Source organism: Mesoplodon bidens (genome assembly GCF_964165515.1).
Source record: "Mesoplodon bidens genome assembly, chromosome: 18".
In the NCBI taxonomy this organism is placed as follows: domain Eukaryota; kingdom Metazoa; phylum Chordata; class Mammalia; order Artiodactyla; family Ziphiidae; genus Mesoplodon; species Mesoplodon bidens.
The window spans coordinates 43,828,514-43,855,942 of NC_138175.1; the positions used below are offsets into that span (position 1 = coordinate 43,828,514).

At 54.9% G+C, this 27,429-nt stretch overlaps 1 protein-coding gene and 1 long non-coding RNA gene across 2 annotated transcripts; one reads left to right on the forward strand and one right to left on the reverse strand.

The window, feature by feature from the left end:
* Positions 1-2,957: 2,957 nt before the first annotated feature.
* On the reverse strand, positions 2,958-4,604 carry LOC308606078. Its single transcript, XR_014013771.1, has 3 exons — positions 4,380-4,604; positions 3,612-3,670; positions 2,958-3,071 (listed from the first exon to the last, which is right to left on the reverse strand). It is a non-coding gene; the product is annotated as an uncharacterized lncRNA (long non-coding RNA).
* Positions 4,605-8,674: 4,070 nt separating this feature from the next.
* On the forward strand, positions 8,675-24,819 carry KCTD15 (potassium channel tetramerization domain containing 15). The gene is made up of 7 exons (XM_081217137.1): positions 8,675-8,839; positions 10,456-10,551; positions 12,101-12,193; positions 12,842-13,017; positions 18,049-18,193; positions 20,869-21,174; positions 22,303-24,819. Exons 3-7 carry the CDS (start codon positions 12,128-12,130, stop codon positions 22,459-22,461), a joined length of 852 nt encoding a protein of 283 aa, XP_081073263.1. The 5' UTR covers positions 8,675-8,839; positions 10,456-10,551; positions 12,101-12,127; the 3' UTR covers positions 22,462-24,819.
* The last annotated feature ends 2,610 nt before the right edge of the window (positions 24,820-27,429 follow it).

Consider the following 27,429-nt stretch of genomic DNA (forward strand, 5'->3'; position numbering starts at 1 on the left):
ATGGATATGCGTATATGTATAACTGATTCACTTTGCTGTACAGCAGAAACTAACACAACATTTTAAATCAACTATTCTCTAATAAAAAATTAATAAAATTAATAAAAAAGGTGGATCTCCATTTATGCTCTTGTTCTGGTCCTGCAAATGTTAGGGGTGGGCCAAGGTGTATAATAAATAAACAAACATATATAATATACACACTTATATAATTTTATATACTCTCTATTTTATATATAATCTATAATAAATATATATCATATAATTATAAATCATAGAATAAAATGTATCATATATACATATAGTATATACATTCCCACTCAGATTGGATTGAGATTGTACACACACACACACACACACAAAAGCATACAGTTTGTATCAGTCAGCTTTTGCTGTGTGACAAAGAAACACAATATCAGTGGCATACAACAATAAGCATTTATTTCTCATGTGTCATGGTTGCTGGTGCAGCCCCACCCCACGTGTCTCATTCTGGGGCTCAACCTGGAGGGTCAGCAGTTGCCTGGGGCATTTTCTTCCTACTGCAATGGCAGAAGCTCGAGAGGCAAACTCAGCTACAGGAGTCAACTTCAAGCCTCTGCTCCTTGTGCTGCACCTGCTAACTTCCCTTTGGTGAAGCCCAGGATTGGGGAGTGGAGTGCGTTCTGCCGAGCATGGCAAGGGCATAGATGTCTAAAGCCACTACAGGGCACGGAAAAATTGTTATCAATAATTTAATCTATCACATGCCAAACTGAGGTTCCCTAGGAAGAGGAATATGAGATTGCCAGGGTGTGTGTGGAGGGGAGGGGGGCTAATTTGTAACTAATTCTAATTACTAAAATAACAAATGTTTTAATTTCTTACAATTTACCTGTAATCCCACATTCCTCTATTAGAAAGCAAAAATAAGACCTTGATTCTCCCCAGTCCCAGACAAAAGCCTAATATAAAATTTTTACTAGTTGATTCACCCGAAAGACTGGCTAGACATTTTGAAAAACAAATTCTTTTTTAGATCCTGACCTCAAACCACAAACAAAAGTTAATTCTAAAAGGGTAAGAGACCTAAATGCAGAAACAGAACTGTCAGAATTAGTCTGGAGATAATATTTTGAGATATATCAAGATGCCTTTTCTTTTTGCACTTCCTTGGGTGACCTTCCAGCTTTTCAGCCAGAGGCTTGCATCGCCTAGAGGTGGAAGGAGATGGAGGGAGAGAGGGAGAGAGAGAGGTGGAGGGAGGGGGAGAAGAGGGGGGAGAGGAGAGAGGGAGGAGGAGGATGGGGAAAGGGAGGAGGGGGAGAGGAGGAGGAGGGGAGGAGTGGACCACACCCATCCAAACACCTCTTCCAAAAGCAGCCTGCTGGGAGGTGGGAGGTGGAGGTGGGGCCGTTCCTTACCTCTGACACCACAGTGGCCAGAAACCACTGTTTTCAGCAAACGCATCAAAGACCCAATTCCAACGGGAGAGGCCTTTGGGGGCCCTTGGCCTATATACACAGAAGAGCTGGCTGAGGAATGGGGGCCAGGGCAGGAGGCAGAGGCCACTGCATGGATCAAGGGGGCAGCAAGGCGGGGGGGGCACCTACCAGGCCCAGAGATGTGAGAAGAGCAAGTGGCCAAAACACAATGCAAGAGGAGGCACCCCTTATGTGAAAGTTTAAAGCAGACACAAATGTCATCATTGTTTATGAATACATTCATGTGTCGCAAAAAGTATAAAAAGGTGCGCAGGAATGTGGCAACTTCTGGGTAGCAATTACAGGGTGGGGGAAGAAGGGAGGGGTTTTAACTGGTCTGTATCGTTTCATCTGATTTTAAAATAGGAATCTGAAGCAAATATTTGAGCTGTTAATATTTGCCATGCCTGGGTGGTGGGTGTATAGATATTTGTTAGATTATTTTCTATATTTTGAAATACACAGAAGGGGGAAGACAGACTGCGGATTAGTATGAGTAGTTTGATGCCATGGTTTAAAAACCATGTGCACATGTGCATGTTTGCATACCTGCTTGGATGGTGTGCACACGACGTGTCTGTGGTTCTATGAGACTCCATGTGTATCTGTGCCTGTGCAACATTATGTATGTGTGCATGCTGCGTGTCCCTTTGTGTTTGCCACTTGCATGTGATCGTGTGTGTACCTGCATATCCGCGTGTGTGTCTCTGTGCAACTGTATGTGTATCTGTGGCTGTATGTGTCTGTGATTGTGTTTGTGTGTCCTTGAGTGTGTGTATGTGTGTGCATATCTGTGCTAGTCTGTGTAATTGTGTGTCTGTGTGTGTACATGAACAGGAAGACGAATGGCTGGACAAACACCAAATTACTGACTCATTGCTCTCAGGGAAGGAGAAACTAATTTCTGTTTCTCCTTTGTACGTTTCACTGTGTGTGTGTGTGTGTGTGTGTGTGTGTGTGTGTTCTACAATGATCATGCAGTGTTTACTGAAACTTAAAATTACTTTTAAAAAGACAGTAAAGAGTTTCACAGTTTGAAAAATGAGAAGAATTTATCAGCAGACCCTTGTTGGCCTCTGGGGCTCCTCTTTGCCCCCTGGGTCCCAACCTGTGATTCCATCCACCCCCAAGCGCCCTGGGCTTAGAGGAGCCTGAGGACACTTCCTAGCCCCACCCCAGAGGCATGGCCCAAAGCAAGCATGAGATTTCTCTGAAGTTTTGTGTTTTGTCTTTAAATGTTAGGCAACTTTTACATTCTCCCCTTTAACGTATACATGTTTATCTTAATTATACAATCACAAGGTTTCAATCCCCAAATCTTGGACTCGAGGGGCCTCCGTCTCTCTCATTTTCCCCAGCTTCTGTGTGTCTCCTGTAGGTGGGTGTTGGGCCAACAGCACCTGGAGTAGGATCCGGGGGTGTAACTACAGCCCCACCAGAGATTCTAGGAAGGTCAGTTGGAAGAGGAAGCAACCATCACCCTTCCAAGAGCTCTTACACTGGCCTGAGCCAAGTTCTCTGCATCTGCTCTCACCGTGAATCCTCCCAGCAAGGGCATCAGCTCCTCATCATCGTTATTCTCAGGTTACACGGGAGGATACTGGGACTCTGCGAGATGAAACCCAAGGTCACCCAGTTGCACTCAGACTTCCAAGTTCATGCCATGCATAGACTGTCTCCCTAAAGCCTAGGCCCAAGGCGAATGAATTGCCTGTGAAGTGGAAGAGGGTCAGTGTACGGAGCTTTGGCCAGAGGAAGGAGCCCTGGACAGGGTTGATGACTGATCAAAGGCTGCCTCACTGTCTCAACTCTTGCTTTCCCTCAGGCCCACATAAATGCATCTGCAGGGCCCCTAGTCCTGTGACCCCAGGGCCACTTTGATGGTCACCTGGAGCCAGAGTGGCAGCCACACAAAGTCATTTAAGGACAGGACTTGGTATTGAGGGCTGTTCTCCCAGGGATCCGAGCCAGCCTGACATTGATTGAGAGACCTGGAGGACACTAGAGAGGGCCTCACCGGCCCCCAGCAACTGCAATAGCCTCATCTTTCTGGAATTCTTTTCTGTGTGTTGCATGGGGAGAGAAACACATGTTGATTGCCCTGATGAATGCCAGGTGCTTTTGCAGGGAACAGCCTCGTCTCCATACCTTGAAGGGCTGCTGGGAGGACCTTGGGACTTCACTGATGCAGCTCGAGAGAAGGAGCCCTGAGAAGAAGCCAGAGGTGAGGAGGTCAGAGGGCCTGGGGTCAGTGGCCTGGCTTGGTTGCCTGGGGGCAGCCATACTCTGCCAGGTCGGGTGTCTCCTGGGACCCTAGAAGGATCTGGAGCATCATCTCTGTTGCAGCCTCTCTGGAGGTGCCCTTTGGGGATTCTCTTTCCTGTTTAGCTTCTACCTTCCTTCCAGCTCAGGGTTCTGGTCAACAGCTCTTCACCTTTGGGGCCCCCAGCACAAAGCCCATCCTCTCCTCCTTCCCCCAAGGCAGATCTTGACTGTGCGCAGGGTCTACCTTTCACCCTACAGCCCAGGGCAGCAACCCCAGCCCCTCGCAAGCCAGGACTAGACCTGATCGGTCCACGCTTTCCCTGGGACTGGCTTGCAAGTTGGCCAATGGTGCACCAAAGAGGGCTGTGAGGCCCACTGGATCACTTCCCTGTTCTCCACGCATGTCCAGGGAGATAGCAAGGTTTGAGCTACAATATCTTGAGACCAGAGAGGACCTGGCATAAGGACAGGAGAACATGCAGAGGATGGCAGGGGAAAGTGGAGAGAGCCCGGGTCCTTGAATCCTCCGCTGAGTCTCTGAATGGACTCCAGGACCACTCTGCCTCCCACTTGCCATTATGCAAAAGAATCCACTTTCCTTATCATGAAGCCCATTGTGAGGTAGGTTTTGTTACTTGCACCCAAACTCACCGTCTCTGAAAATCTGGTAAACATGCTGAAACTTCTCTTGGGAAGAAGGCTCAGATGCAGAATATTGATCAAGTTGGGGGAGGGGGTCCTGGTCCCCCAGAGGTCATCCACAGGCCACCACCATGTTAGGATTCCTGGTCAGGAGATCGCAGTCTTGTCTCATCGCTGTCACCCTGATGCTGGCTCCCGGGGAGGGCAGGTTGATTTGGTTCTGAGCAGCATACCTGGGCTGCAGGCAGAAGGCAAGAAGGAGGGGGTGGTCTGTAGCCCCTGGAGAGAGGCCCTGCTTTCCCTCCCATCAGAAACCAGAAATCCCACTGAGCACAGTGCTGGGGACTGAGCCGAGCTCCGTGAGAGCCGGCTGGTCTTGTTTTATTAACTTCAAGGACAGGCAGTTGGCCCCCACCTGCCATCCCTCAGTCAGGTTTGGACCGCTGTTCTCCAGGGAGCCGGTCACCTGGCTGACAGTCAGGAGGCCCTGTTTGCAGGGCGCGGAGCTAACAGCCCCACATTTTATCACTCCCTTTAGTTTCCAGATTCACTGGGGTCCTACAGGGAAGACTGGGGGATTCCTGGAATGGAGGCAGAGGCCAAGTGGATGTCAGACTGTGATCTCTGGGCCAGGCTGGCTTTGTCCTAGCCTGGTCAGGGCCATCTCTGAGTCTGGAGGTGGGCGCAGACCTCGGAGGGCCTGGCTTTCACCCCAGAGAGCCTGGGGGTGGCGGAGCAGACAGCCCTAACACCCCAGCCTCTCCCCATCCCCCTACCCTCACACTCTCCCCTCTCGGACGGCAGCAGCTGTGTCTCAGCCTGTACATCTGCTATCTGGTCACAGACTTCCTGAGAAGGTTGAGTTCAGCAGACTTTGGGACCTCATCTTCTCATTAAGGTCTTGACCTTAAAATATAGTCTGCACACTGCAACAACAAAGTCACACTGGAAGCCACTTTGAAACATCTGGAGACTGAGGTCTTGTCCACAACACCTTGATGCAGGGCCTGACCCGCCTCAGCTTCATGTGAGCTCATGCAGAGCAGCCTCAAAGCAAGCTCAGGTTTGAACCCACTTTTTAAAATATGTGAACCATAATGGCTCCAGTGCTAGTCAAATCTACTGATAAAGCAAGTTCCATTCTGATTAGACTCACATCCAATTTCATCTCTTGGACTATAGTAATGAAACACGATGTATTTCACAAGATGTTGCAGTATGTTTTCAGTCCTAATTATACATCTTCAATTAAAAAAAACAAAACCTCACCACTACATTATATACCACAGATCATTAAATGCCTATCACAGCCCACGTCCAAGTTTCTCAATGTAAAAGATGGTTGACATTTAGCTGGGAACTTTTAAAACACTTGAGAATAAATTATGGCCCAAACTTACTCTTCTTAATGACACGTATAAAGTTCAGCTCTTTAATAAAAGGATTCAGGAATATGAAAACAAAGTTCCCAGCAATATTAAGGAAATAAAGGTCTTTCAAAATGGTCAGTTCTTGTTTCAATTAAATTGTGCATTTTTAATATAGTTGGTATAAAGTGAAACTCTTAAAAAAACATCGAGGAATTTAAAATGAAATGGAACATCATCCTCTTTGCAGGGTCACCAGTACCACAGTGAGATTTGTCTCTTAAACAATGACACTTAGTATCTCTGTAGTTCCATGAATACTTTTGAAGTGTCATATTAAAACCAATCTCATGGCCTTGAGGCAAAGAGAAGCAATTAGTCTTGGAGTTGTGAATAAATAAAAATCCATTTATACACCCGTCCTTGACATGTACCTTGCAAATCTTAGAAACTTCATCTAGTGGGAAAAGAAATGTTAAATCATGAATACCAATACTAATCACATCGCCATGTGGCTTCCTAAAACAGTTTAGTTTATACTCATCTTCTAAGTATTAATTTATATGTATATATTCATCCATATTGAACACAAAACAAAGAAGCTCTAGCAGGCACCTAGCGGGTGAGGGGTGAGGGGCGAGGGGCGATGGGGTCACAGGGGTGGCCCCATGACAAGCAAGTTTTCAGTGGGTCTCTGCTCCTCAAACGGGTTTGGAGCATTCTTCCTCATGCCTCCCTCTCCCCCGCAAGCACTGCAAGGCTTGAGAAGGGGGAAGTTTCTTTCCCTGAAGAAGTTTGGGGTATCCACACGCGCCTTTCTCCATTTGTGATCCCAGCCAGCATTTAAGAGAGGACACAGGAGATCGAAGAATTTGGATACTTGTTTCACTTCTTATTTGGGCCCATCCCTTCAGTGCTGGGTGGGGTGGGTGTAGAGGGGGGCTTTGCTGCTCCTTGGCCTTGCGTAGCCCTGGAGAGACTGGGGCAGCCACCAAGGAGCAAAGCAGATCTGCTGGGCCTGGCCGAGATGTAGAGAGCAGACAGTGGTGCCGTCAGGCCCGAGCTGGGAGCCAGAAGCCCGGGGGCGCCAGGGCGTGGGGAGCAGACTGGGCAGCCCGTGGGCCGTGCGGGAGCCGCTGCACAGATCCCTGACCTACTTCCTGGGCCCCTTTCTCTTCAAGGAGCAGCGAAGAATCCATAAATTAAGGAAATTAACTGATGGGGCCTGCGGCATCTTTGTAAGCTATTTAAATCTATAAATTAACAACATCTTCTGCATATATCAAGTAATTGAACTAACTGCAGGGATGTAACTTTAATGAGAAAATGTCCCCCTTCTCCTGTAGTTCGAGCTCTAAAGTAAATAAATAAATAAAACCTTCCCTTAGGAGGAAAGTTTCTCCTTATTCCCGCGTGGAGAAGTTACAGAACGGCGGTGCGAGCCCTCTTTCCACGCGCGAGGTCTCCTGGTCAAGGGAGGAAGGCCCCCACCTTGTCCTCTTTTCACCAGCGCCCCTCCCGTGAGTGAAGCCGCTAGAGGGCGTCCAGGTCCGGCTGGAGCTCGGGGTGGGGGCCCCGGCGCCGTTCCCGGCCGGAGCGCACCGGTCCTCCAGCTCGAGCCTGGCTCTGGCCCGGGCGTCCCCGGAGCCGGACGGGGGCGCAGTGCAGGCCGGACGCACTGCACCGGAGGCTCCGCGCTCCGTTTCCTAGGAGCCGGGAAATGGTCCAGGAGGAGGCGGGGGGACGGGCGGGGCGCAAGGGAAACAGGAGAAAGAGGAAGGGGAGGAGGAGGTAGAAGAGGACGAGGAAGGGGCAGCCGACTCGAGGACCAGGAGGGACGCCCCGGGCGCAGGCCTCAGCGCCGCGGGGAGTCTTGGCGGTAGACGTCTCCATCGCGCCGCGCGCGTAAAGGAAATGGCGCGTCTGGCGGCGGGGGGCCGGCTGGGCGCCCCCCCGTGCGCCCCTCCCCCGCGGTGGCCGACCGCGTGTCCGCAGACGTCACGGGCGGCGCTGCTCCCTGGTAGAGGGGCAGCCGGGGCAGAGACCCGGGGAGGAAAGCCAGGGAGGGGGAGGGGCGGCACCGGGCCCCCGGCTCCTCTGCAGCCCCGGCCGACTCGCAGCCCAGTTTCTTCCCAAGTCCCGCCCCTACCCCCGGGCGCCGCGGCGGCGGCTGCTCTCCTCTTTGTAACCGAGGAGTCAAGAAATGTGAGAAACGTGCCCTGTGTTACTTATTTGGGAGCCGAAAATTTATGCCCAGCTGAAAGCGCCCGGGGAAATATTACATCAGATGAAATGACAATGATTAAAATCAGCTTCTCCCCCGCCCCCTCCCGAGCCCGGAGGAGGCCCGGGCGCCGCGTGGCTGGCCGGCGGGGGGCGGGGGGCTGGGCGGCGGAGGGCGCGGGGGCCTGGGCGCACCGCTCCCGGGAGGGTCCTGGCGGAGGCCCCGACGGGAAGGCGCGGACTCCGGGGGAGGCGGGTGGTGATCGCCCGGCTAAAGGAAGGGAAACGGCGCATTTTTGTCGCCGAGCGCGGCAGGCGCGGGCGCGCGGAGCTAATTGCGACTCTAATCCTCTGCCCCGCGGCGCAGCCGAGCCCCGAGCCAGGAGTCGCCGCGCGCTCCCGCTCGCGCTCGCAGCGCTGGGTAATTTGGAGCCGGATCGTTGCCCTTTGCGTCCGGGCTCGGCCGCGACGGGGCGCGGGCTACGGGCTAAGGTGGGGGGCTGGTTTTCTCGCCAGCAATCGGGGAAGGCCGCTGGAGAGAGAGGAGGGAGGAGAGGAGGTGGGAACGGCGGGAGGGCAGCCGGAGAGCGGCGCGAGGAGGAGGCGGCGGCGGCCGCCGCGAGGAGGGGAGGAGGCGAGGGGAGGGCGGGGAGGGGAGGCCCCGGCGCGCCGCGCCGCGAGGGGCCGCGCGAAGCGGGGGCCGGGGCGGGAGGGGTGGGTGGGGGGAGGGTTGGGGGCGAGAGAGAAAGTAACTCCAGGACGAGACCGGAGCGACCCGCGCAGCGAGCGGAGGCGACGAGGCTGCGCCCGGCGCCCGAGACCAGCGGCTGCGCGGGGCGGGGGCTGCGCCCGAGTCCGATCCGCCGCTCCGGCTCCGAGGTAAGCCTCGCGCGGGCGGCCACCGCTCAACGACGCGCACCCCTGTCCTTAAAGTGGCTGCGATCGCCAGAAAGTCGCCCGGCCGTGATTCGGACGTGGGAGGGGCGGCTGCTTTGTCCCGGTGCAGGGCGGCGGGGGCTGGCGGCACGGGGGCACCCAGCACAAAGACCTGGTGCGGGAGGGGGGGACTGCCCACGTGGGCCGGCCCTGGCCCTGGGTGGACCCTCCCCACGCGGGCGGGCACCGAGCTTCCTGCCGCACGGGGAGGTGGGGGTGAGGGGGTGTTCACGTCCCGGCACTCGGGCCTCAGTGCCGGGCCGAGCGCCCTGCAGGGCCGGCGTGTTTCCGGGGTCAGAACCCGGCTCACGCAGCCGGGGCTTCGGCTGACCGGGCCCGGCTTGGTGTCCAAATCAGAGAGAGAAAAAGTCTCCAACGGGACAGATGTGCGTCCTCTGACGCCCACCCGCGAGTCCGAAACGGAGCGGGAGGGGCTGGCGGTCTGGTGGTCTAGAGCCCCAGGCGGGCCGCGCGGAGATGCTATCGCCGCCTCCGGATCCCCGATTCCCGCCGGTACCCCCTGACCTGGACGCGCGCACCGGCACACTCGCAAACAGCCCCCCTCTCCCGTAGCTGGAGCGCGTTTCAGTCCTCCCGCTCCCCCCACCTCCGACTGCATAAAGATCAGCTTCAAGTTTTCACTCTGCGTCTCAAATGTGCATGAAGGAATTTAAGTGCACGAGTGAATAACAGCATTAGTTTCAATTAATTTTTTTTAAATCCCGGCAACAATAAACTTTGAGAACAAAAGCGCTTTTACGTCCTTAATTAGGCGAGCTTCCCATCTGTGGTCTCTAAGTGTCTGCTTCTTGATTTAACTTTGTCTTCCGCCCCGCCTGTGCCGCACACCCTCGCGGTCCTGCCAGGCGCTTTGGGTGCCGCACCGCCGCCCGCGGCGCCGCCGGCCTGCACCCAGCCGGCTCCGGCCGCCCCGAACGAAGTTCACACCGGCCGGCGGGCTCCGCGGCCGGGCTGGCGCGCGCCAGGTGGCCCGCCTGCCTCCCTTCCGGCCCGCCCCCTGGACAATTCTGCAGGCCCCTGGCCCTCTTGCCCGGGGCTGGCGCCCTGGGCGCAGACCTGAAGGGAGTTCTCGAGTCGCCTTCTGTTTACCTTTTATGGTTAAAATAACAGCTTAGCAAAGAAGCGACTTCACGAAGAAGCGATTTAGTGAAATCGTCTCTAGCTGCCGCAGCTCAGCCAGTTTAATCACCCCCAGAGAGCTGAACAACTGCGAGCACAATGGGACACAAAATCATTTTGTGTGTAAATGAGCATGGCATTCTGCTCGCTTCCCTCTGCTCGGGCGGGCGGGGCTCGGTGGCGGGCGGGCGCGGGACCCCGGGCTCCCTACGCAGCTTGGAGAAGCGGGTCAATACCCAGCCAGTTTGGAGACCCGCGGGCCGTGCAGCACACTACCGCCGAGGCCCCTGCAACAGGCGGTTTGGCTGAGCCTCGGGAGGGGCGTGGCGAGCTGGGGCCGGTCATGGGTTTGATGCTGGTGCTGGCGGAATGAACTTGTGTCTCTTCCTGCACCCACTTTATGCTTCTGACCTTGGCAGTGGTCTCGGGGAAAGGGTCGTTGTCCAGCACAGATGCGTTTGTCAGAGGGAGCAGTGGAGGTTCGCGGCAAGGCGTACAGCCTGGGGCTTCCAATGGTGAGTTTCTGGTGTGCCATGAACATCAGGTAGTAGTGCTTGCGATGGAAAAGTCTGGGTGAGAACAGGATGGAGCAGCTTTTGTGACGGGTTCTTGGTGTTAAATGTCACTTCTGAGTAGTGTCCTGGCAGTAGGGCCGGCATTGTGCAGACTGCTTTGATAGACGTTCCATCGGAATTCCTTGCAGCACAGTTTATCCTCAGCGTGGCTTTCCTTCTGACTCCTCCCTAGCAGAGCCTCCCAGGGCAGGATAGCCCATTCCTGAGATATGTTTTGGTTTCTCAGAACTTCCTTGAGATAAGTGACCTGGTTTTCTTTTTGAAGCTTGCGGGAACTCAGGAATGCCCAAAGCAGCAGACCCCGGACAGCTAGACGTTAAACATTACTGTCTGCTAATAGCCACCCCCACCGGTTTCCTGTCAGAGGACTTGCCAGGACACCGAGGGCAGGACAAATCCTGGGAGAGTGACCCGGCTTAAATTTGCAGGATTTGATTCTCATTGGACCTTGGTTCATGTATTAAAACTGGATGTTGAATTTCAAGGCACAAAGTCAATCCTTGAGAGAGGTTCGGGTTACCCCTGCAACGGATAAGTCCAGGTTTAGGTATATGGAAGCCAGTGGGGGCGGGGGGGATGACAGTCACTGTGCACGTCTCCCCCAGCCCCAGGTCAGTGGAAGGGTCTGCTTAAACCTGCTCTTCTCCAGCATAGGGCCTGCAAAGTGTTCTCAGACAGCTTCTAGAGACTGTGGGACAATCTTATTTCAGGTGGTTGCGGCTCAGAGGAGAGGCAGGAGAGAGTTCATTAGCTGAACTGCTGTTTCCTTCTGGCCAGCTTTCTAATGCCTTGGGGCTGTGATCCTAAAGGGATCTGGCATGTATTAGGCACAGATAAGACCATTCCCGGGGTCTGGGGAGAAACTGCAGAGGTGCAGGCTGGGCAAACAAAGACAAGTTTTCTTCTCTAAGGAGCCACAGGGGGAGCGGTGGCTTCCTAAGTGACTTTCACTCTTCCCTGGCTTCTCTGTGTCCAGCCAGTTGCAAACTGCATCTTAACACTGCAGAGATGGTGTTCAAAGAGGTCCTGGGGCTCCCCAGCCCATGGAGGGTGGGGGGGATCCTCTCTGAGCTGTGGTTCCCAGGGTTCCCTCTGAAGCAAGAGGAGACATGCTTGGTAACGTGTCTTGAAACCAAAATACCAAGAAAATCAGATTTGTTCTGAAACATTTGGGGGGCAATAATGGTGAGCATATGTTTCAGTACTGTCATTAGCTGAATTAGCAGACATGGAGCTGCCCTGAAAACACATGTGTGAGTGAGTGAGTGAGTGTGTGTGTGTGTGTCTGTGTGTGTCTGTGTAAGTAATCTATGGCCCGGAGGCTTGCTTTGGGGTGTGGGGACAGGATAGTAGCGGGCAGTGTGGTAGGGCATGGGGTCCTGGGACGCATGTTCATAAAGCAGGATTGTAAGCATCTTTGACTGGGAGACGTGGCGCCCAGGACCACTGAGGAGTAAGTCCTGTCTGGTTGTGTTGGTGCTTCCCACAGATACTCTGGGCAGCGATGGAAGCCTAGATGCCTCACCGCAAGGAGCGGCCGAGCGGGTCCTCGCTTCACGCCCACGGCAGCACTGGCACCGCGGTGAGAGCCAGCAGGGTGGGCTGGGTCAAGGGCTGGTGTCCTCCCCTTTGCCCTCTTCCCAAGCGCCAGCTCACTGGCTGCCCCTCCTCGCAGCCCTAGCCATAGCTGTGGCATTCAAGAGATGGCTGTTGACTGGCCGTACGATTATGGTTTTTTTTTGAAACAAAAATGCTCTTAATTTGATGTGAAATTTACTACATGTATAAAACTCAACGCCTTAGGTGCTGAGGAAGTCACTAATTTAGAGGTGTCTCGTTACTGAGACAAACTTGCAAAAACCCCTGAATCCCAATTCACAAATTGGTGATTCGTTTGTCAAGGGATATTTCACATCTAACACATAAGCCCACGACCTTTAATTAGAATTTTGCAGTTTGTTTTATGCCCCTGGAGGCTGACACCTTGAAAAAAAATTTTTTTTCTTGATTTCTTATTGCTAATAAGCATCTTTCTTTTTTCCCTCTGGTACTTTGAAGAAAATGATGCAAATACACTTAATTACAGTGGTGGCCATAATTTGTCAGCTGAATATGTGATCAGGCACAGGCAGAAGTGATCTGATTAGATCTGTGATCACATTGGCAATAAAAGGAGTGCAGAGCTCCGTCGTGGAGAAACCCTTGTTTTGTGCCTTGTTTCCATCTCCAGGAGGGAGGAAGCATGTCTCGGTTGTCTCTCACCCGGTCGCCTGTGTCTCCCCTGGCCGCCCAGGGGATCCCACTGCCAGCCCAGCTCACTAAGTCCAACGCGCCTGTGCACATCGACGTGGGCGGCCACATGTACACCAGCAGCCTGGCCACGCTCACCAAGTACCCTGACTCCAGGTAAGAGCCAAGCCCCTCATGGCACCGGGGCGTGCAGTGGTGACAGGCAGCATCTGTAACCTGCTACCAGCCAACACGCAGGGCTCTTCAAGGCCCCCCTGCTCCTAGACCTGGGGAACTAGGGTTTAGGAAGCAGAGTGCCCCTGTCAGTGGCTGCTTTGCACAGGGACCTGTGACCCTGAGCTGGTGGCATTGGTAGTGTTAGGGGGAGTTCCTGACTCACTGGCAGAGGCCATTTTTCAGAGCCAGCCCCACCTGCAGCTGGCCAGCAGCTGGCTGGGGAATCTCATGTTTCTTCAGGTTACTCTTGAGTGAGACTCAAGCCTGGCCTTTGCAGGGGACCATTCGTGAGCAATGCTGCGTACTTCTTGGGGTCATGCTGGGGAGAAATAGTTCATCCTATGTCCGAGTCTAACCCTTGGGATAGAGCATAAGGGGAAGGGTGAGGGGGAGCTGCAGTTTGTCATCTTTGCCTGTTTGGGTGGCCACGGCTGGACCCTAAGGGCTAGCAGCAGGCTCCCTTGGATTTGGGGGGGTTGCAGTGACTGACTAGGAATTCCATGATGTTCAGGAATATCCACAGCTATGGATAAGCATGAGCCACATGCCGCCATCAGCGGGCAAAGCGTCTCTGACCAGGACCCTCCCTACAGGGAGCTTTACACTCTGCCCAGCTCCCCGGTGCTCCTGACTCCTGGACTCCTCTGTGGGAGGCGCCAGGCACTGCTGACTCTCCTGCTTTTGCCTCTCAGGCATTTCTCTCCTAGGGGCAGACCTGGCTTCCCCCTCTAACAGCAGGGCTGACCAGAGGTGGGATGGGTCTCTGAGCATCCCCTGGAGATGCTGCTGCATGCTGCTTGCTGAGCCTGGGACTGCTTGCTCCTGGTACAGTGAGGCGGCCACCACTGAGGGCTGGCGGCGGGAGGGCCACGGCTGCAGGGCATCACCTCTGTTTTAGACATTTAAAATAAAAAGAGGAGTTAATTAATCCCCCAGACACCGAGGGGGATCGGCTCTGGGAAGCTTTCTGATCAGGCTGCCTCGTCGCTGGTGTGGCTGCTCAGAGCACGGAGGATTCATAGTGTGTGGAAGTGGCCGCTTTGGGAGCTCGTTGGAGGCCAGGGTGGCGCCCTCCAGGGGGCAGTGCTAGAGGTGGATGCAGCGTGTCGTTCAGAATCTGGGGAATCGGGTGCAGGTGGCGGTTGGAGCTTCACTCCCTCAGCAGACAGAGGCTAGGCCTGGGGCACTTGTGACCTGCGGGTCTCGGAGTGGGCAGCATCCAGGAGGCCACGTCAGCTGTGTCGGCCTGGCACTCTCTGGCAGAGCCCTGTCTAGGATGGGAGATGGATTCTGCTTATTTAATTTCAATTTTGCCTTCTGCGGCATTCGCGCGTTGTTTGAGATAGATCATCCCTTAATCGGTTGACGACGTTTGCGAGTGAAATTCATAAAACCCTTGCCCACAACCTCTCTGAAGAGTGTTTTCCGAAATCAGACACTTGCCTTTCTGGAGTAATCATGGCCCAGGCCCGCGGGGAACGGCCTCCTCATTCTGTCTCCAGGCTGCTGCCTGGAACAGGGCGGGCAGGGGGTGGTCCTCCCCCGCCAGACCCACAGCCCATCCTCACCCATTGTCCTGCTCTGACATGGGGCGGGCCATCTTGTCGGCCCATGACCTGTGGGACCCTCGGGCCAGCAGGATGTGCCCAGAGCGGGTGGCTGTCTGCATTCTTTCCTGGGGCTGGGCCTCAGGCTGAATCTGTTGTTCTGCCTGGATGGCTTCTGGCTCACAGGAGAGCTGCTCCTCAAGCCTGAAGCTTTGGCCTAGAGGCCAGGGGAGGGTGGTGTGACCTGTAGGACAGTCAGGACAGTGGGTCAGGCCAGGCCTGAGAAGTGGGTTGGGCAGCTCTGCTGGCCAGAGCCCCTCAGATCTCTCTCGTCCTTCTTTGAGTAAATTATTAAAATAAAAAAACTGTTTTTCACTAATGCTGGAAACAAAGATCAATCCCTCACCCAGGGTCACCGATGTGTAAGTCACCTGGAGATGGAGAATTGTGTTAAGGTCACCCGGGGTGGACGGGGTTCTGAATGTCAGCAAAGTCCCACCCTGGGCAATGCCAGGAGCCCCACCAGCCCCTCAGGTCCCGGTGCCCACAGAGCTATGCCTGGGCTTCTGGTTCTTGGCAAGGCAGGGAGCGCCAACGGGTCCTCACCCAGAGCCGGCCCCGCCCAGCTGCCCGGGGCTGGGAGTGGACTCCTGTGTCTGCCACCGCGTTTAGCTCCTGCCATGGCAGCCCCACGCTTGCGTTCATCCTTGCTGTGGGAAGCAACAAATTAAGATGTCCAGGAACTTTAGAACTAATAAAACCTGCCACTGAAACATGCAGGAAATTGGAGCCAAAGCTTAACAAAAAGAAAGAAAGAAAGAAGAAGAAAAAGAAGACAACCCCTATCAGCTGGGGTCAGAACTGGCCAGCTTATTCTGTGGAAGACTTCTGAAGTTGGTACCCCGAACCTGCGGCCTCCCTCAGAGAGTGGCCTGGGGTGGGAATGGACCCTTAAGACCACAGACACACACACACACACAGACACACACACGCTGTCGGGAGCTCCCTTTGAAGTGACTGTCCTAACCTTCCCTCAAGCTGCTCATGTCCTTGATAGCTTCAGACCCTGAGGGCATGAAAGGCCTTAGTCTGTGAAGAGACACTGAACCCGTGGAAAGACCTAGAACCAGCCAGTCCTGAAATAAGGCAGACTGAGAGCCTTCTAGCCTTGGACCAATAAGACAACCTAGAACCCAGGAAGCCCTGGAATGTGGTAGATTGGGAGTCCTCTAGACCAACAGGTCTGGAGCTTCACAGCCTGATGTCAGGAGGGTTTGCAACACAAACAGCCGTGTAACATTGCTGGCTGCACAGAGAGCTTGAGCTCAACCAAGAAGGGTGGAGAAAATTCTGCAGGGAGGCTGAGGCTTCACACTTGCTGGCTAACCTATGGAAATGGCTCTGACTTCTCCCTGCTGGTGCCACGTGGGGTCCCTCAGCAGTCTGCTGATGACTGCCCATGGCACCTGGCAGCCTCGCTCAGTCCTGTGTGTCTCCAGGGCTGCTGGGTGGCCCTTATTCTGACATCTGGATGCCCAAGCTCTGCTGAGGTTAGGTCTTGGGGTTGCTTGAGGCCTGGAATAGGACATGGAGCCCACAGAGCTTTCCAGCGGGGCTGTGTTCCCCAGTGTCACTGTCATCAGGCCTGGGGGTTGATAGGGCTCCGTGGCCTTTGGAGCTCTGAGATGAGTTGTATCTGGGTGACCGTAGCACTGGTTCCACAGGCTTGGGCCTCTCCACACCTCCCCATGGGCTCTGGCCTGCTCATGCCCATCTACAAGGCAGCCTTACCCTTTATACAGCCCTGTTGGGCCATGTCCCCACAGTGAGAACAGGTTAGTCACTGTACCCCTGAGCAGACCCTCCTGGCCAATGCCTGAAGTATACCAGGCCACCAGAGTGGCTGGTGTCAATGTGAAGTGTACCAGGCCACCAGAGTGGCTGGAGGACCCGAGAGAGGCTTTGGGTGCCGTGACCCCCCAGCTCATTGCCCTGGCGCACAGTGGCCGGAGTGGGGCAGGGCCTGCGGAGCGGTGACCTGAAGCAGATGGAGGAGGGGGTTCCTGAGGGAGAGGGGAGCCCTCCTGGGAGGTCTTGCCGGTGCAGGGAGAGAGTGAGGGGGCTAAGCCTCAGCTTGTACAGGTTGGGCTGGAAGGCCTGGGGCCCAGGTCGGGGCCACCCTTCTCCCGGGCTGTGCAGGGTCCAGCTGGGGACGTGTGTGCGGCCCTGCCTGTCTGCCGAAGGATGTCTGGAGGTGCTGCCCCTGGGGAGACCCTGCCGACCTCCCTGCGGTTCCCGAGTCAAGCTCTTGGCTGTCCCCACCCCTCTTCGGGGTATCCTAACTCTCCCCACCCACCGGGGCCTGAGGTCTGCAGGGGAAGTTAGCCAAACCAGAGCCTGCCGCCCTGGGAAGTGGGGAGGCCCGGTTCCTCCTCCCTGGAGTGGAGAGGGCCAGGCATCAGGGCGCCCCGAGAGCCTCCTGCAGGTCCTGTGCTTCCGTCAGAGCCACTGCCCTTCAGAAGGTGGGGTGCTGGGACCTGGCCTCTCCTCGCGGTCCCCTCCCCGGTGCGCACACGCTGTAGCACATGTGCACGCATTGGAGAACGTGTGTGCACTGTTCTGTGTGCATCCACACTGGTATGTGTGTACACACTGGGGTATGTGTGTGTGTGTGTGTACGTGCGTGCACTGTAGCTGCACACACACGTGCTGTCCCCGGTGCCTGCCTCTGTTCTCCCCTAGGGTTCCCTGAGCGCAGGGCTGTGGGTGGTTCGTCTGTGAGTTTGTTGAGCGTACGTAGCTTTGTCTCTGGTGGACCCGTGCTGCCTGGTGTGTCCCTCACCGGGATGTGTCTGGGTCTGCCTGTGATTTGTGTGTTGTGAGGGAGGGGACCATGTGACGTCGTGCCTGCTGCCCAGGTGTGTCCTGTCCACTGCTCGTTCACGCGGGTGGGCGAGATGGATGTGTGTGATCCGGGAGCGTGGCAGCTGGTTTACATGTGTTCACTGGGCGGGCGGCTGTGAGCTGGCATGTCTGGTGGTCAGTGGGGGTTTTCTGGGCAGTTCTGTCTGGCAAGGGTTTGTGTGCTTGGGACGAGGTGGCTGTGTCTGTGTCTCACTGTAGTTTTCCAGGCCTGTAACCTGTGTCAGCGGGCGGGCGGGTGTACAGAGCTGGGTGTGCCTCTCTCTGGCTGTGGCTTGTGAGTGTAGGCGGGGCGTGTGCACGTGCTGCTTGCCGTGCTGGTGTCCCGGCTGACTGTGGCCTGGCTGCCGCTGGCGTGTGCAGACATCCTTTGCAGTCCTGGCGCAGCCCAGAGTCACCATGTAAGGCCCCTGGCCCCTCCAGCAGGGAGAGCTCTAAGGAGTCGGGGTGGGGCAGGTGGACCCGCCCTTCCATCCCACATCTCCGCCCCCATCTCTCCCAGAATAAGCCGCCTCTTCAATGGCACCGAGCCCATCGTCCTGGACAGTTTGAAGCAACATTATTTCATCGACCGGGATGGGGAGATTTTCCGCTATGTCCTGAGCTTCCTGCGGACGTCGAAACTGCTGCTCCCAGATGACTTCAAGGTAAGTCCGCAGCCGGCAGCTGCACGGCACACTGCCTGTGCGGTGGCATTACACAGGGTAGGCTGTGACTTAATAAATGGACCCACAGTTGTCATGGCAACCATAAAAACTTAAACAATGAAGCCGAGGGCTAAATCAGTTTTTCTAAACTAATTTTGTTTTCTCACATTTTTAGCTTATTTATCAGGGTGTAACAACAATTAAGCAGTGGCAGTGGCGCTTACCCTGGTTTCATGTTTGTCGTGTTGAACGACTGTCATGTGCCGGAGTTACAGGAGTTAGAGGTTCCCAGATCTGTTCCTTGTAGGCACTTGGCAGGGGGAAAACTGATCCAAACCAAACACCCTTAAACAAAAGGTTGCCCCCAGGTCTCCGGGCGAGCCTGTCTGCAGCAGCCGACCTGGTTCTGAGAGTCCTGCCCCCGGTGCCAGGCCCCTCACGGCACGGGGATCCCGGAGGCAGGAAGCCCATGCCTGGGCTACCCCAGCTCCAACCAGCAAATGTCCTTCCTTTCTTTCTTCCTGCTGGCACCCAGAGGACCCAGTGGCCCTGGGGCTGTTTTCTCCTTCATTCAATTCAGTTCCTGGGTACCAACAGCCGAACTCGGGCTGAAAATGCAGTGAAAGACAAGGAAGACGTGGGTCCTGTCCCCATAGTGGTTACGGTCCAGTGGGAAGACAGATGATGAACAAAGAAACACCTGAATTCCACAGGGGCAAACACTTCAGAGAAACAGAGAGTATTGTGAGGGTGAACCATGCGGAAAGCGGGCCTGGGTGGGTTTGGAGGCAAGGCTATTTCTCTGGGTCATGGCGGAGGAACGGGGTCAGACAGGTGTGAGGGCCTTGGTGGGGAGGGGAGAGGGGAGGGCAAGGAGCTGGATAGGTGGCAGCCTGGGACCATATGAACTGGGAAGGGAAGAGCAGGAAGGAAGGCTGCTGCTTGGTGTCAGGACCTTGGTGGCTGGCTCAGCATTTGGCTTTTTACCCTGAATGCAGTGGAAGGGTTGTGAGTAGGGGCATGACCATCAGATCTGTTGTGTGGAAAAGGATGCGGAGGGGAGCAGGAGGGTAGAGGCAGTGAAGGTGGAACAGAGTGGTAGATTAGATTCACTGCTTAGGAAGAAGATGCAGAAGCCACGGGTGTGGATGGTGAGGGTTGGGGGCTCTCGAGGGTGCCTCTGGCCTGCAGCTTCAGTCCTGAGTGGATGTGTGGAGGCCCAGGGTAGAACAGGCTGGGGGCACCACACCGCACAACAGGGAACAGGCACCGCACTCCTGTGTGGAAGAGCTGGTGGGGCATCTGGGGGAGATGTTCTGGGCTGTGAGGAAGGAAGTGGGGTTGTTGGTTTGCAGACATCATTTCAAACCTTGCGTGGATGAGAGCAGAGGCCCGGCATGGTGCCCTGAGGAACCCCTGTGGAGGGACAGGATGGGTTCTTTTAAATTTTTGAATTTTATTTTATTTATTTTTTATACAGCAGTTCTTATTAGTTACCTATTTTATACATATTAGTGTACACATGTCAATCCCAATTTCCCAATTCATCCCACCACCATCCCCACCCCCCCCCGCCACTTTCCCCCCTTGGTGTCCATACGTTTGTTCTCTACATCTGTGTCTCTATTTCTGCCCTGCAGACCGGTTCACCTGTACCATTTTTCTAGGTTCCACATACATGTGTTAATATACGATATTTGTTTTTCTCTCTCTGACTTACTTCACTCTGTATGACAGTCTCTAGCTCCACAGGATGCATTCTTGACTGATGACAGGCCTGGGGAGGCTTCCCTTGGGGTGACTCCGAAAGCTGGGGTCAGTCAGCAGGAGGAACGGACTTAGGGACAGTGGGGTGGGCCCGGCTTTGCGGGTTGGGCTTCCTTGCCTCCCCCCAGGGGTCCTCAGGCTCACCAGCCGGACTTAAGCTGAGTGGGGTGGTCATGGGTCCTCAGCTACTCAGGGCTGCGGTGGGTGTGGGTGAACATGTGTTTGACCGGGGCAGTGGTCTGATCATCAGGGCCTGAGGGGTGGTTGGTGCGAGCCTGCCAGCCCGGGAGTGGGCTGTTGGTGAGAGGTGGGTGTCCCCCCAGACACCTCCTCATACTGCCTGCAAGCGCAGGGGCCGATCTTGTTGTCCTTTAAGCTCCACCCCCTCTTTGAGCTGGGTGTTTACATCCATTTTGTAGATGAGGAAACTGAGGCTCAGAGAAGGTCTGGTAGATAATGATGCCGAAAATCCAACCCAGACAGATCTGTTTCGCCTCCCTGCCCCGCGGTGAGCTCCTCCAGGGCAGGTGAGGACGGGGCTGCCCAGTGCCTTGCTGACAAATCAGCAGGTTTCCAGGCATCCGCACAGCCTCTGGCTCCTCTCACCTCCGGGTCTATCCAGAGGCTTCTCTCTGCTTCAGGGGGATGAAGCCACCCCCAGTGCTTGGGGCCAGATGGAAGAGCTCAGGGGGTCTTGGGACAGGTGCACACCAGCCGCTGCCTGGATGGAGGCAAGACCTTTTTTGGGGGGCACACATTCAGCCGAGCCTCGTTTTCCCCATCCCTACAATGGGGACAAACCATCCCAGACCACACTGTGCCCTGGGGGTGCGGGTTGTGAGACGGGCGCCCCCTGTAGCCGGCAGGGCAGATCCCCACCTCCCCCAGCCGTGTGCGCGTGCCCGCAGGACTTCAGCCTGCTGTACGAGGAGGCGCGCTACTACCAGCTGCAGCCCATGGTGCGCGAGCTGGAGCGCTGGCAGCAGGAGCAGGCGCAGCGGCGCCGCAGCCGGGCCTGCGACTGCCTGGTGGTGCGAGTCACGCCGGACCTGGGTGAGCGGATCGCGCTCAGCGGCGAGAAGGCTCTCATCGAGGAGGTCTTCCCTGAGACCGGGGACGTCATGTGCAACTCGGTCAACGCCGGCTGGAACCAGGACCCCACGCACGTCATCCGCTTCCCGCTCAACGGCTACTGCCGGCTCAACTCGGTGCAGGTGAGGGCTGGCCGGCCGCTGCCTCCCCCGTGCCTCGCCGGCGCCCTCCGGCGGCAGAGGGAGGTGGAGGGAGGCTCGGTCCCGGCAATGGCGAGGCCCTCCAGTGCCATCTTAACAGAAAAGGCAACAATGTGTCGATGCATAATTTATGTCCCGCTCATAATTAAATGATGGCGCCTGGGGGGTGGACTTAAAAAAATTGATCTATGCTTTTTTTTTTTTCCTGAAAGGATGTTCTCTAAAAATGGCCTAGAGTATTTTCAACAAAGTGTGCTTCATTTGACACCCAGAGTCTGACTTTGGATTCAAATTAAACCCAGGCAGTGGGAGCAGCAGGTCAGAGGCTGAGAGTGGCGGCGGCCTGGAGCCCCCCTCCTCATCATGCTGCCCGGGGCCACCAGCACCCAAACAGCCGCCCAGTGCGTGTTTGGACTGGCTTTCCCCAGATGGGTCTAAGAGCTGGGAAGCCCCACATGGAGTGGAGCCCTATTTTCCATCAGCACTTCCAGACCCAAGAGCAGACTCCTATTTCAGGCTTGGGACAGAGTGGACTTTGTGGGGGAAATTACGCAAGCTGTCCGTCAGAACTTGCTAGTTGCAGGATCCAGGTGTCACACACAGTGACCGGGCCCTGCCCTCACAGAGGCGCAAGCCCGCCCACGTGGACACGGAGACCTGCAGAGACTCAAACATCAGGAGGACGCCTCCTCTCCACCCCAAGCTCCCTTGAGCTGATGGGCCCCCAGGCAACAAACCATCTGGGACTCGCAGCTCAGGGAAGCAGGTGGCTGCCCAGAGGCTGGGGGCAGGGTCTCTATTACTGGGGCCTCAGTGAGGGAGGGGGACCTGGGACCATGTGTCTGGAGAGAGAGGGGCCCAATCAAGGTCGTGGACCCCTGAGGGCAGCAGGGTGGTCGCCCATCCAGGTTTGGCTGTTTGAGGGGCCCTGGGGCCTGGCTGCCCCCTGTCCCTTCTGTGGCTGGCCCACTGCAGGGACCTCTGTCAGCAAGCAAGACATGTCTTAACAGGAGAAGGTAGCTTGCCCTGACTAGTGCCCGCTTGCCCACCAGGCAGGGCAGGCAGACTCTTGCAGCCGGGCATGACTGACCCCTGTTTCTTCCCCGGCAGGTCCTGGAGAGGCTGTTCCAGAGGGGTTTCAGCATGGCTGCGTCCTGCGGGGGTGGCGTGGACTCATCCCAGTTCAGTGAATATGTGCTGTGCCGGGAGGAACGGCGACCGCAGCCCACGCCCACTGCTGTCCGAATAAAGCAGGAGCCCCTGGACTAGGCCCTGCCTCAGTGCCCACCTGAGGCCTCTGGGCCCTGGGGACCCCCCAGGGACCAGGAAACAGTGCTGGAGTTCTGCCTATGCCTGCTTAGCGGTGGCCATGAGACTGAGGGTGGGGCTGGAGGGTCCAAAGCCTGCCCAGAGAGCCCCAAGGCCCCATGTGTCATGGCAACAGAATGTGGGGATGCTGGAGGCATGTCCACTGAAGGACTGTTGATGTGACCCAAAGATGCCGAGGTGGGAGAACTCGGCCACCAGTTGTCTGGGCCCCTCGGCTCCCAGTCCGGTCCTCGAGGCTCCACATGTGCCAAGGCAGGGTCAGCAGAGGCCTCCCCAGTGCACACTGAGGAGCTGTCCATCCTTCACCACACAGCAGACTCCAGTGGGTCTCCTTGCGTCAGAGATGGCTTATTTTTCTACAGTATTTAAGTCGGAAGTAACTGTAAGTGCACAAGTCAGAGAGGCCGACAAGGACCAATGCTTCTTTATCTGGTGCTCAGCTCAGTCGGACGCGCAGCATGCCTGCATGGGGGGTGGAAGAGCTGCCGGACACTCGGGCCCAGGTGCCCGCAGAGCAGGGCTTGGAGACTTCTGGTCCCTGCTCTAGGGGCAGATGCAGGGATGGCAGTGCCACAGGGGCTGAAACTGGGCTCCCACGGGGTTGTGCTGCTGGGAGGAGGGTGGTACAGGCGTGGGGGATGGATAGCTGTGGAACCACTTGAGACCCTACCTTTGCTGCTGCCTGGGGCACAGGCCACACTTGAGAGCCACCTGACTAACTAATGCCCAGGGCCTTCGATTCCTATCTGTGCGTGCACACACCTGGGCTCCCAGAGAAGTCATCTCCCCATCAGGACCAGCCACGGGGCCACGCCACATCCTTACCTCAGGAATGGGCCCCACGGTGAAGGGGCCCATCTGTCAGCAGCATCCTCTGGGTCCCCAGCTCAGGAAGCCGTCCTCCACTCTGATTTTCCCACACTCACATGCACACTGAATTTTAATTAGACTGTTGTTACACTAGCTTGCCAGTAAGACCCGGACAGAGTCATACCTTGGGTTCTTGGCCCTGGATTCCAATGAGGGCTGCCTCTGAGGGGTCCTCACAGACCTGCTGCCACTCAGGTGACAGGCCCAAAGATGGATACCGCCTGCCTTGTCACAGTTCCCCTACCCTCCTGAGATGGCTCTTTCCCGGGTTGGAGAAACCGCAGAGAACTGCTGGGTGGGTGGGGCGTCCTGGCCAGCACGGCCCCTTGTACGATGCCTGTAGACTTGTATATGACTCCTTTAATATTGTAAAGATGCTGATGTACAATTGTCACGTGTTTGTGTAAACACATTATGTTCCTAGTTCATGCCATAAATGATGCTATAAAGCGAAAGACTGAGGCTCCATCCTGTGCAGAAGCGGCAGCCAGATTCCAGCATTCCGTGCTGTGCAGGGAGGTTTGAGGATGGGATTCCTCCCTCGGTTCCTTCAGTTCAGATGAGGAAGAACCAGCAGCGGTAACTGGGGGTGGGGCAGGGACAAGGGTCCTGAGCTTGCTGTTGTTAATTGCATTTGGGTGTTTCCTCACTGCTGTGCCTGTGCCCCCTGGGCAGCACAGATTCGGAATTCTGATTCACAGCCCCTGACCAGATGCAAGCTGGGGAAAGGCAGACCCAAAGTGTCCAGGGGCTTTTGAACCCAGTCTTCAATGTTTGTGATTTTTCCCTCCCTCTGGTTTTTGGTTGAGGTTGACGTCCTCTTTAGAGCCCTGCAGAGCAGTAGGAGAAGGTGGCAGGTGGTCCATGCATGGCTCAGGCCAGCCAGGGGACACGCAGCCCTTCGCATGAGGACAGGTCACCCTAGCTCAGCACAAGACCTCAATGCGTCTCTTTCCAAGGAGTTTGAATGTACTTACGCAGGCCTCCAATTTTAATGAGTCTTTTTGTATTTTTCCTCAAAGTCCTTATGTTCTAACTGACCAGGACCCTTTCCCATGCCAGTAAGGGCCACCAGGCTCTCCCTGCCTGGGGGACGGGCCACAGCCACGTGCTGTCTGAGGCCGCAAAGCAGTCGCCATCCCACCGTACAATCGAATTTGCTGGACAGACTTGCCAGCCTTCTCCTTTGCTCAGCAACATGCCTACAGTTAGCACATGGGCATTTTGGCATCTGAGGTTCACATCTGAGAGGAGAAAGTGTTGTGTTTATTAGAAAGGAAGTCTTGTGGAAACAGCTCAGTGCCGCGTGTGTTTATGGATTTTTATAGTATGATAGCCAGCATGGTTGCCGGTCGGTGGAGATTCCTTAACATTTTCAAGCAAACTATCATTTTGATTAAACCATTGTGCTAAAAAAAAAAAAAAAAAGAGTAACTACCTTACTGGATGTTACTCTTATCTCCTTACTAATTAAGACAAACCAGGAAGTATGATTTAGGGAATTTCTAAATTTGTAGAGAAGTACCATGTCCCCAAAGTGATGCTAAAATTCTAAGATAGGCCCCATAAACAATAAGTACAAACATTTTTATGCTTCCTGGAATGAATATACTATATTGTAAGTAATCTCTTGATCAGTTGCCAGCGATATAAGTGTTACTTCTGCTTTTCATAAATTATTCTTGATTATAAGCAACTGGACAGATAGCTGTGCCAACACTTCCCTGTTCCCCACCAGACCTCTGCCCGTGCAGAAGAGAACGCTGCAGAGCTACAGCAGGTGGCTTTGGCCACTGTCCTAATGACACGGAGCTCAAAGTCGGGTCACGACACTAATATCTTTTTAAAAGCTTTTTTTTTTTTTTTAAAGCTACCACTTGACTGTGTTCCATAGAATAAATAAAGGATATTTTATAAATTATACACCCAGCTCTAGCACTTCGTTTCTAATCTACCGAGGCAGCCACAAGAAGGTGCTCTGGCTTGAGTGACTCTTGAGCCACTGCTCCCCACACTTGGGACTTGGCTTGTCCACTGAATAAGCACCTTGAGTAGCCCTAGTCCCAAATACTGAATCTTCCTGATCTAGGTGAGGAGTTGCCGTGGAGGGTTGGGCCCTTTTGTACTATATTCATTTTGTGCACGTGTATATGTAAACCAAACCACTAACACATTTGACAAAGGGGCAGAGAAGCATGGATGTGAGAAATGGCTCCATTGAGCCCCTGACCAAGGGAAGACCAATTTGGTTGAGTCCAGCAAAGCCTAATTAGAGCACGGGGTTGGAGATTACCCTTTTTCCCATCCAGGAGGCAGACCTGAGTTCTCTGGAGAAAGCTACCTGCCAAGATGGCCCCATCCCATCAGGCCCTGTCCACCCTCCTGACTCCCCAGAGACAGGATGACAGCTGCGGTGGCCCTGGAGGACCCACAAGGTTGGAGTTCCTCCTAAGTGGATGACAAGATGGAACATTCAAATGCAGAAGCTGCCAGAGGATTTTCAGTTCGAGGCAGGGCACTTGGTTCAAGCCAATGGGGGGTTCTAGACAGAGCTGGAGAGCACAGCTGCTGCCCTTGAGCCTGATATCTGGGCTGATGAGGGATGTTGTAAGAACTGTGATGTCACAGTTTGATGCTCTCGACTTCTGTTGACTTTAAGGTGGGTGGGCAAATGTGTTTAGCACAAAGACAGCCACATAATGCTGGCCTTGGCTCAGATGTGAGGAGGACATAGCTGACCCTCTTTCTGCTCACCCCCATGCCACCCAAAGGAGGCAGCTCCATGTAGAGAGAAGCCTTGCCCCACCTGCAGATTGAGGCTCATGAGGTAGCCCTTTGTGGACCAAGAGAAAGAAAAGAGTATGGGTGGCAGCTAAGGGCAGCTTCCTGCCAGGAGCCAGACTAGCAGTGACATTCTCTCAGAAGAATCAGAGTGACCCAAATGGAACCCAACCCCCGGGAGGGTTGAGGGTCAGAGAAGGATCTCACAGCCCCTGCCTCAGTCCCTGCCCTCAAGTCCTCGGTAAGCCCAGGGGCATGGCTCTGAGAGCTGTTAGTGGAAGGAGAGCCCAGCCCCTGGGAAGCCCCCCAACCTCACCCCCTGCCCCGGTTGATCTTGTTTGGGAACACCAGATGGCAGCTCTCTTCTCCCAAGCCCCAGAGCTGGAAAAACAAGACACCTGCTTGACCCATGGGGAGCTCTTCAAACCTCAGAGCCTCAGGCAGAGTGGGGGCCAATCCTGGAATATGTATCCAGGCGTTGCTGCCTGTAGGTAGTTGTTTATTCACAGGGAAGAGGCCCCCTGTGTTTCCAATCTCACCCTCTTGGACAGTATTTATGCTATTTTGGGGTCATGTAACTTTGACTTGAACAGTGGGCTAACGTGGCTGCAGAGGCTTTGGACCTCGGTCAGCAAAAGGGTCCTGCTTACTGCAAAGATCTTTATCTTCCTGGCCACCTGTGCCATTGATTGATCGACAGCCAGCATGTGCCAGCCACTGCAGGTACTTGGAGGACAAGACAGCCCACAGGGCTAAGAGAAGATGTCTGTTTATCCACAAGAATTGTTTACTTGAGGTCCTGTAAAGTTATCTGGGAAAGAACTTTCTATATTACAGTTTTCAAATTTGTCATAACATCGAATATAGATTACCCGCAAATTCCTTGACTTGCAAGTAGAGCCAGCAACCTCTCCGGCCTCAATGACTGGCACCTCCATAGTGAACAAGGCTTCTCTGAAATTCTAATGAGAGATCCAGGGACAGAGGCAGGCACACTCCCAAGGGGGAATACAAAGGCGACGGCTGGAGGTCAGTTGCATTTGGATTCTCCTCTTTGTTTCCATTACACAGAACAGCCAATCCTGACAGCCATCTCTGGGCCTCACTGCCGAGCTGGACAGCACTCTTACTTGACTGAGTCGTGGCTCTAGGATGACAACAGCTGGGTCATCCAGGCCTTGACTCCCAGGACCTCCTCACACAGACATCACAAACTGCGACAAAGCCTTAAAATTGCAGGGCCAGAGCCAGGGAAGC

Excerpts from the sequence above, each read along its gene's own strand:
- KCTD15 (XM_081217137.1), top strand. The coding sequence starts at position 12,128 with ATGCCTCACCGCAAGGAGCGGCCGAGCGGGTCCTCGCTTCACGCCCAC. Across the intron at positions 18,194-20,868 it reads TGCTCCCAGATGACTTCAAG|GACTTCAGCCTGCTGTACGA; the intron begins GTAAGTCCGCAG and ends GCGTGCCCGCAG. Across the intron at positions 21,175-22,302 it reads GCCGGCTCAACTCGGTGCAG|GTCCTGGAGAGGCTGTTCCA; the intron begins GTGAGGGCTGGC and ends CTTCCCCGGCAG.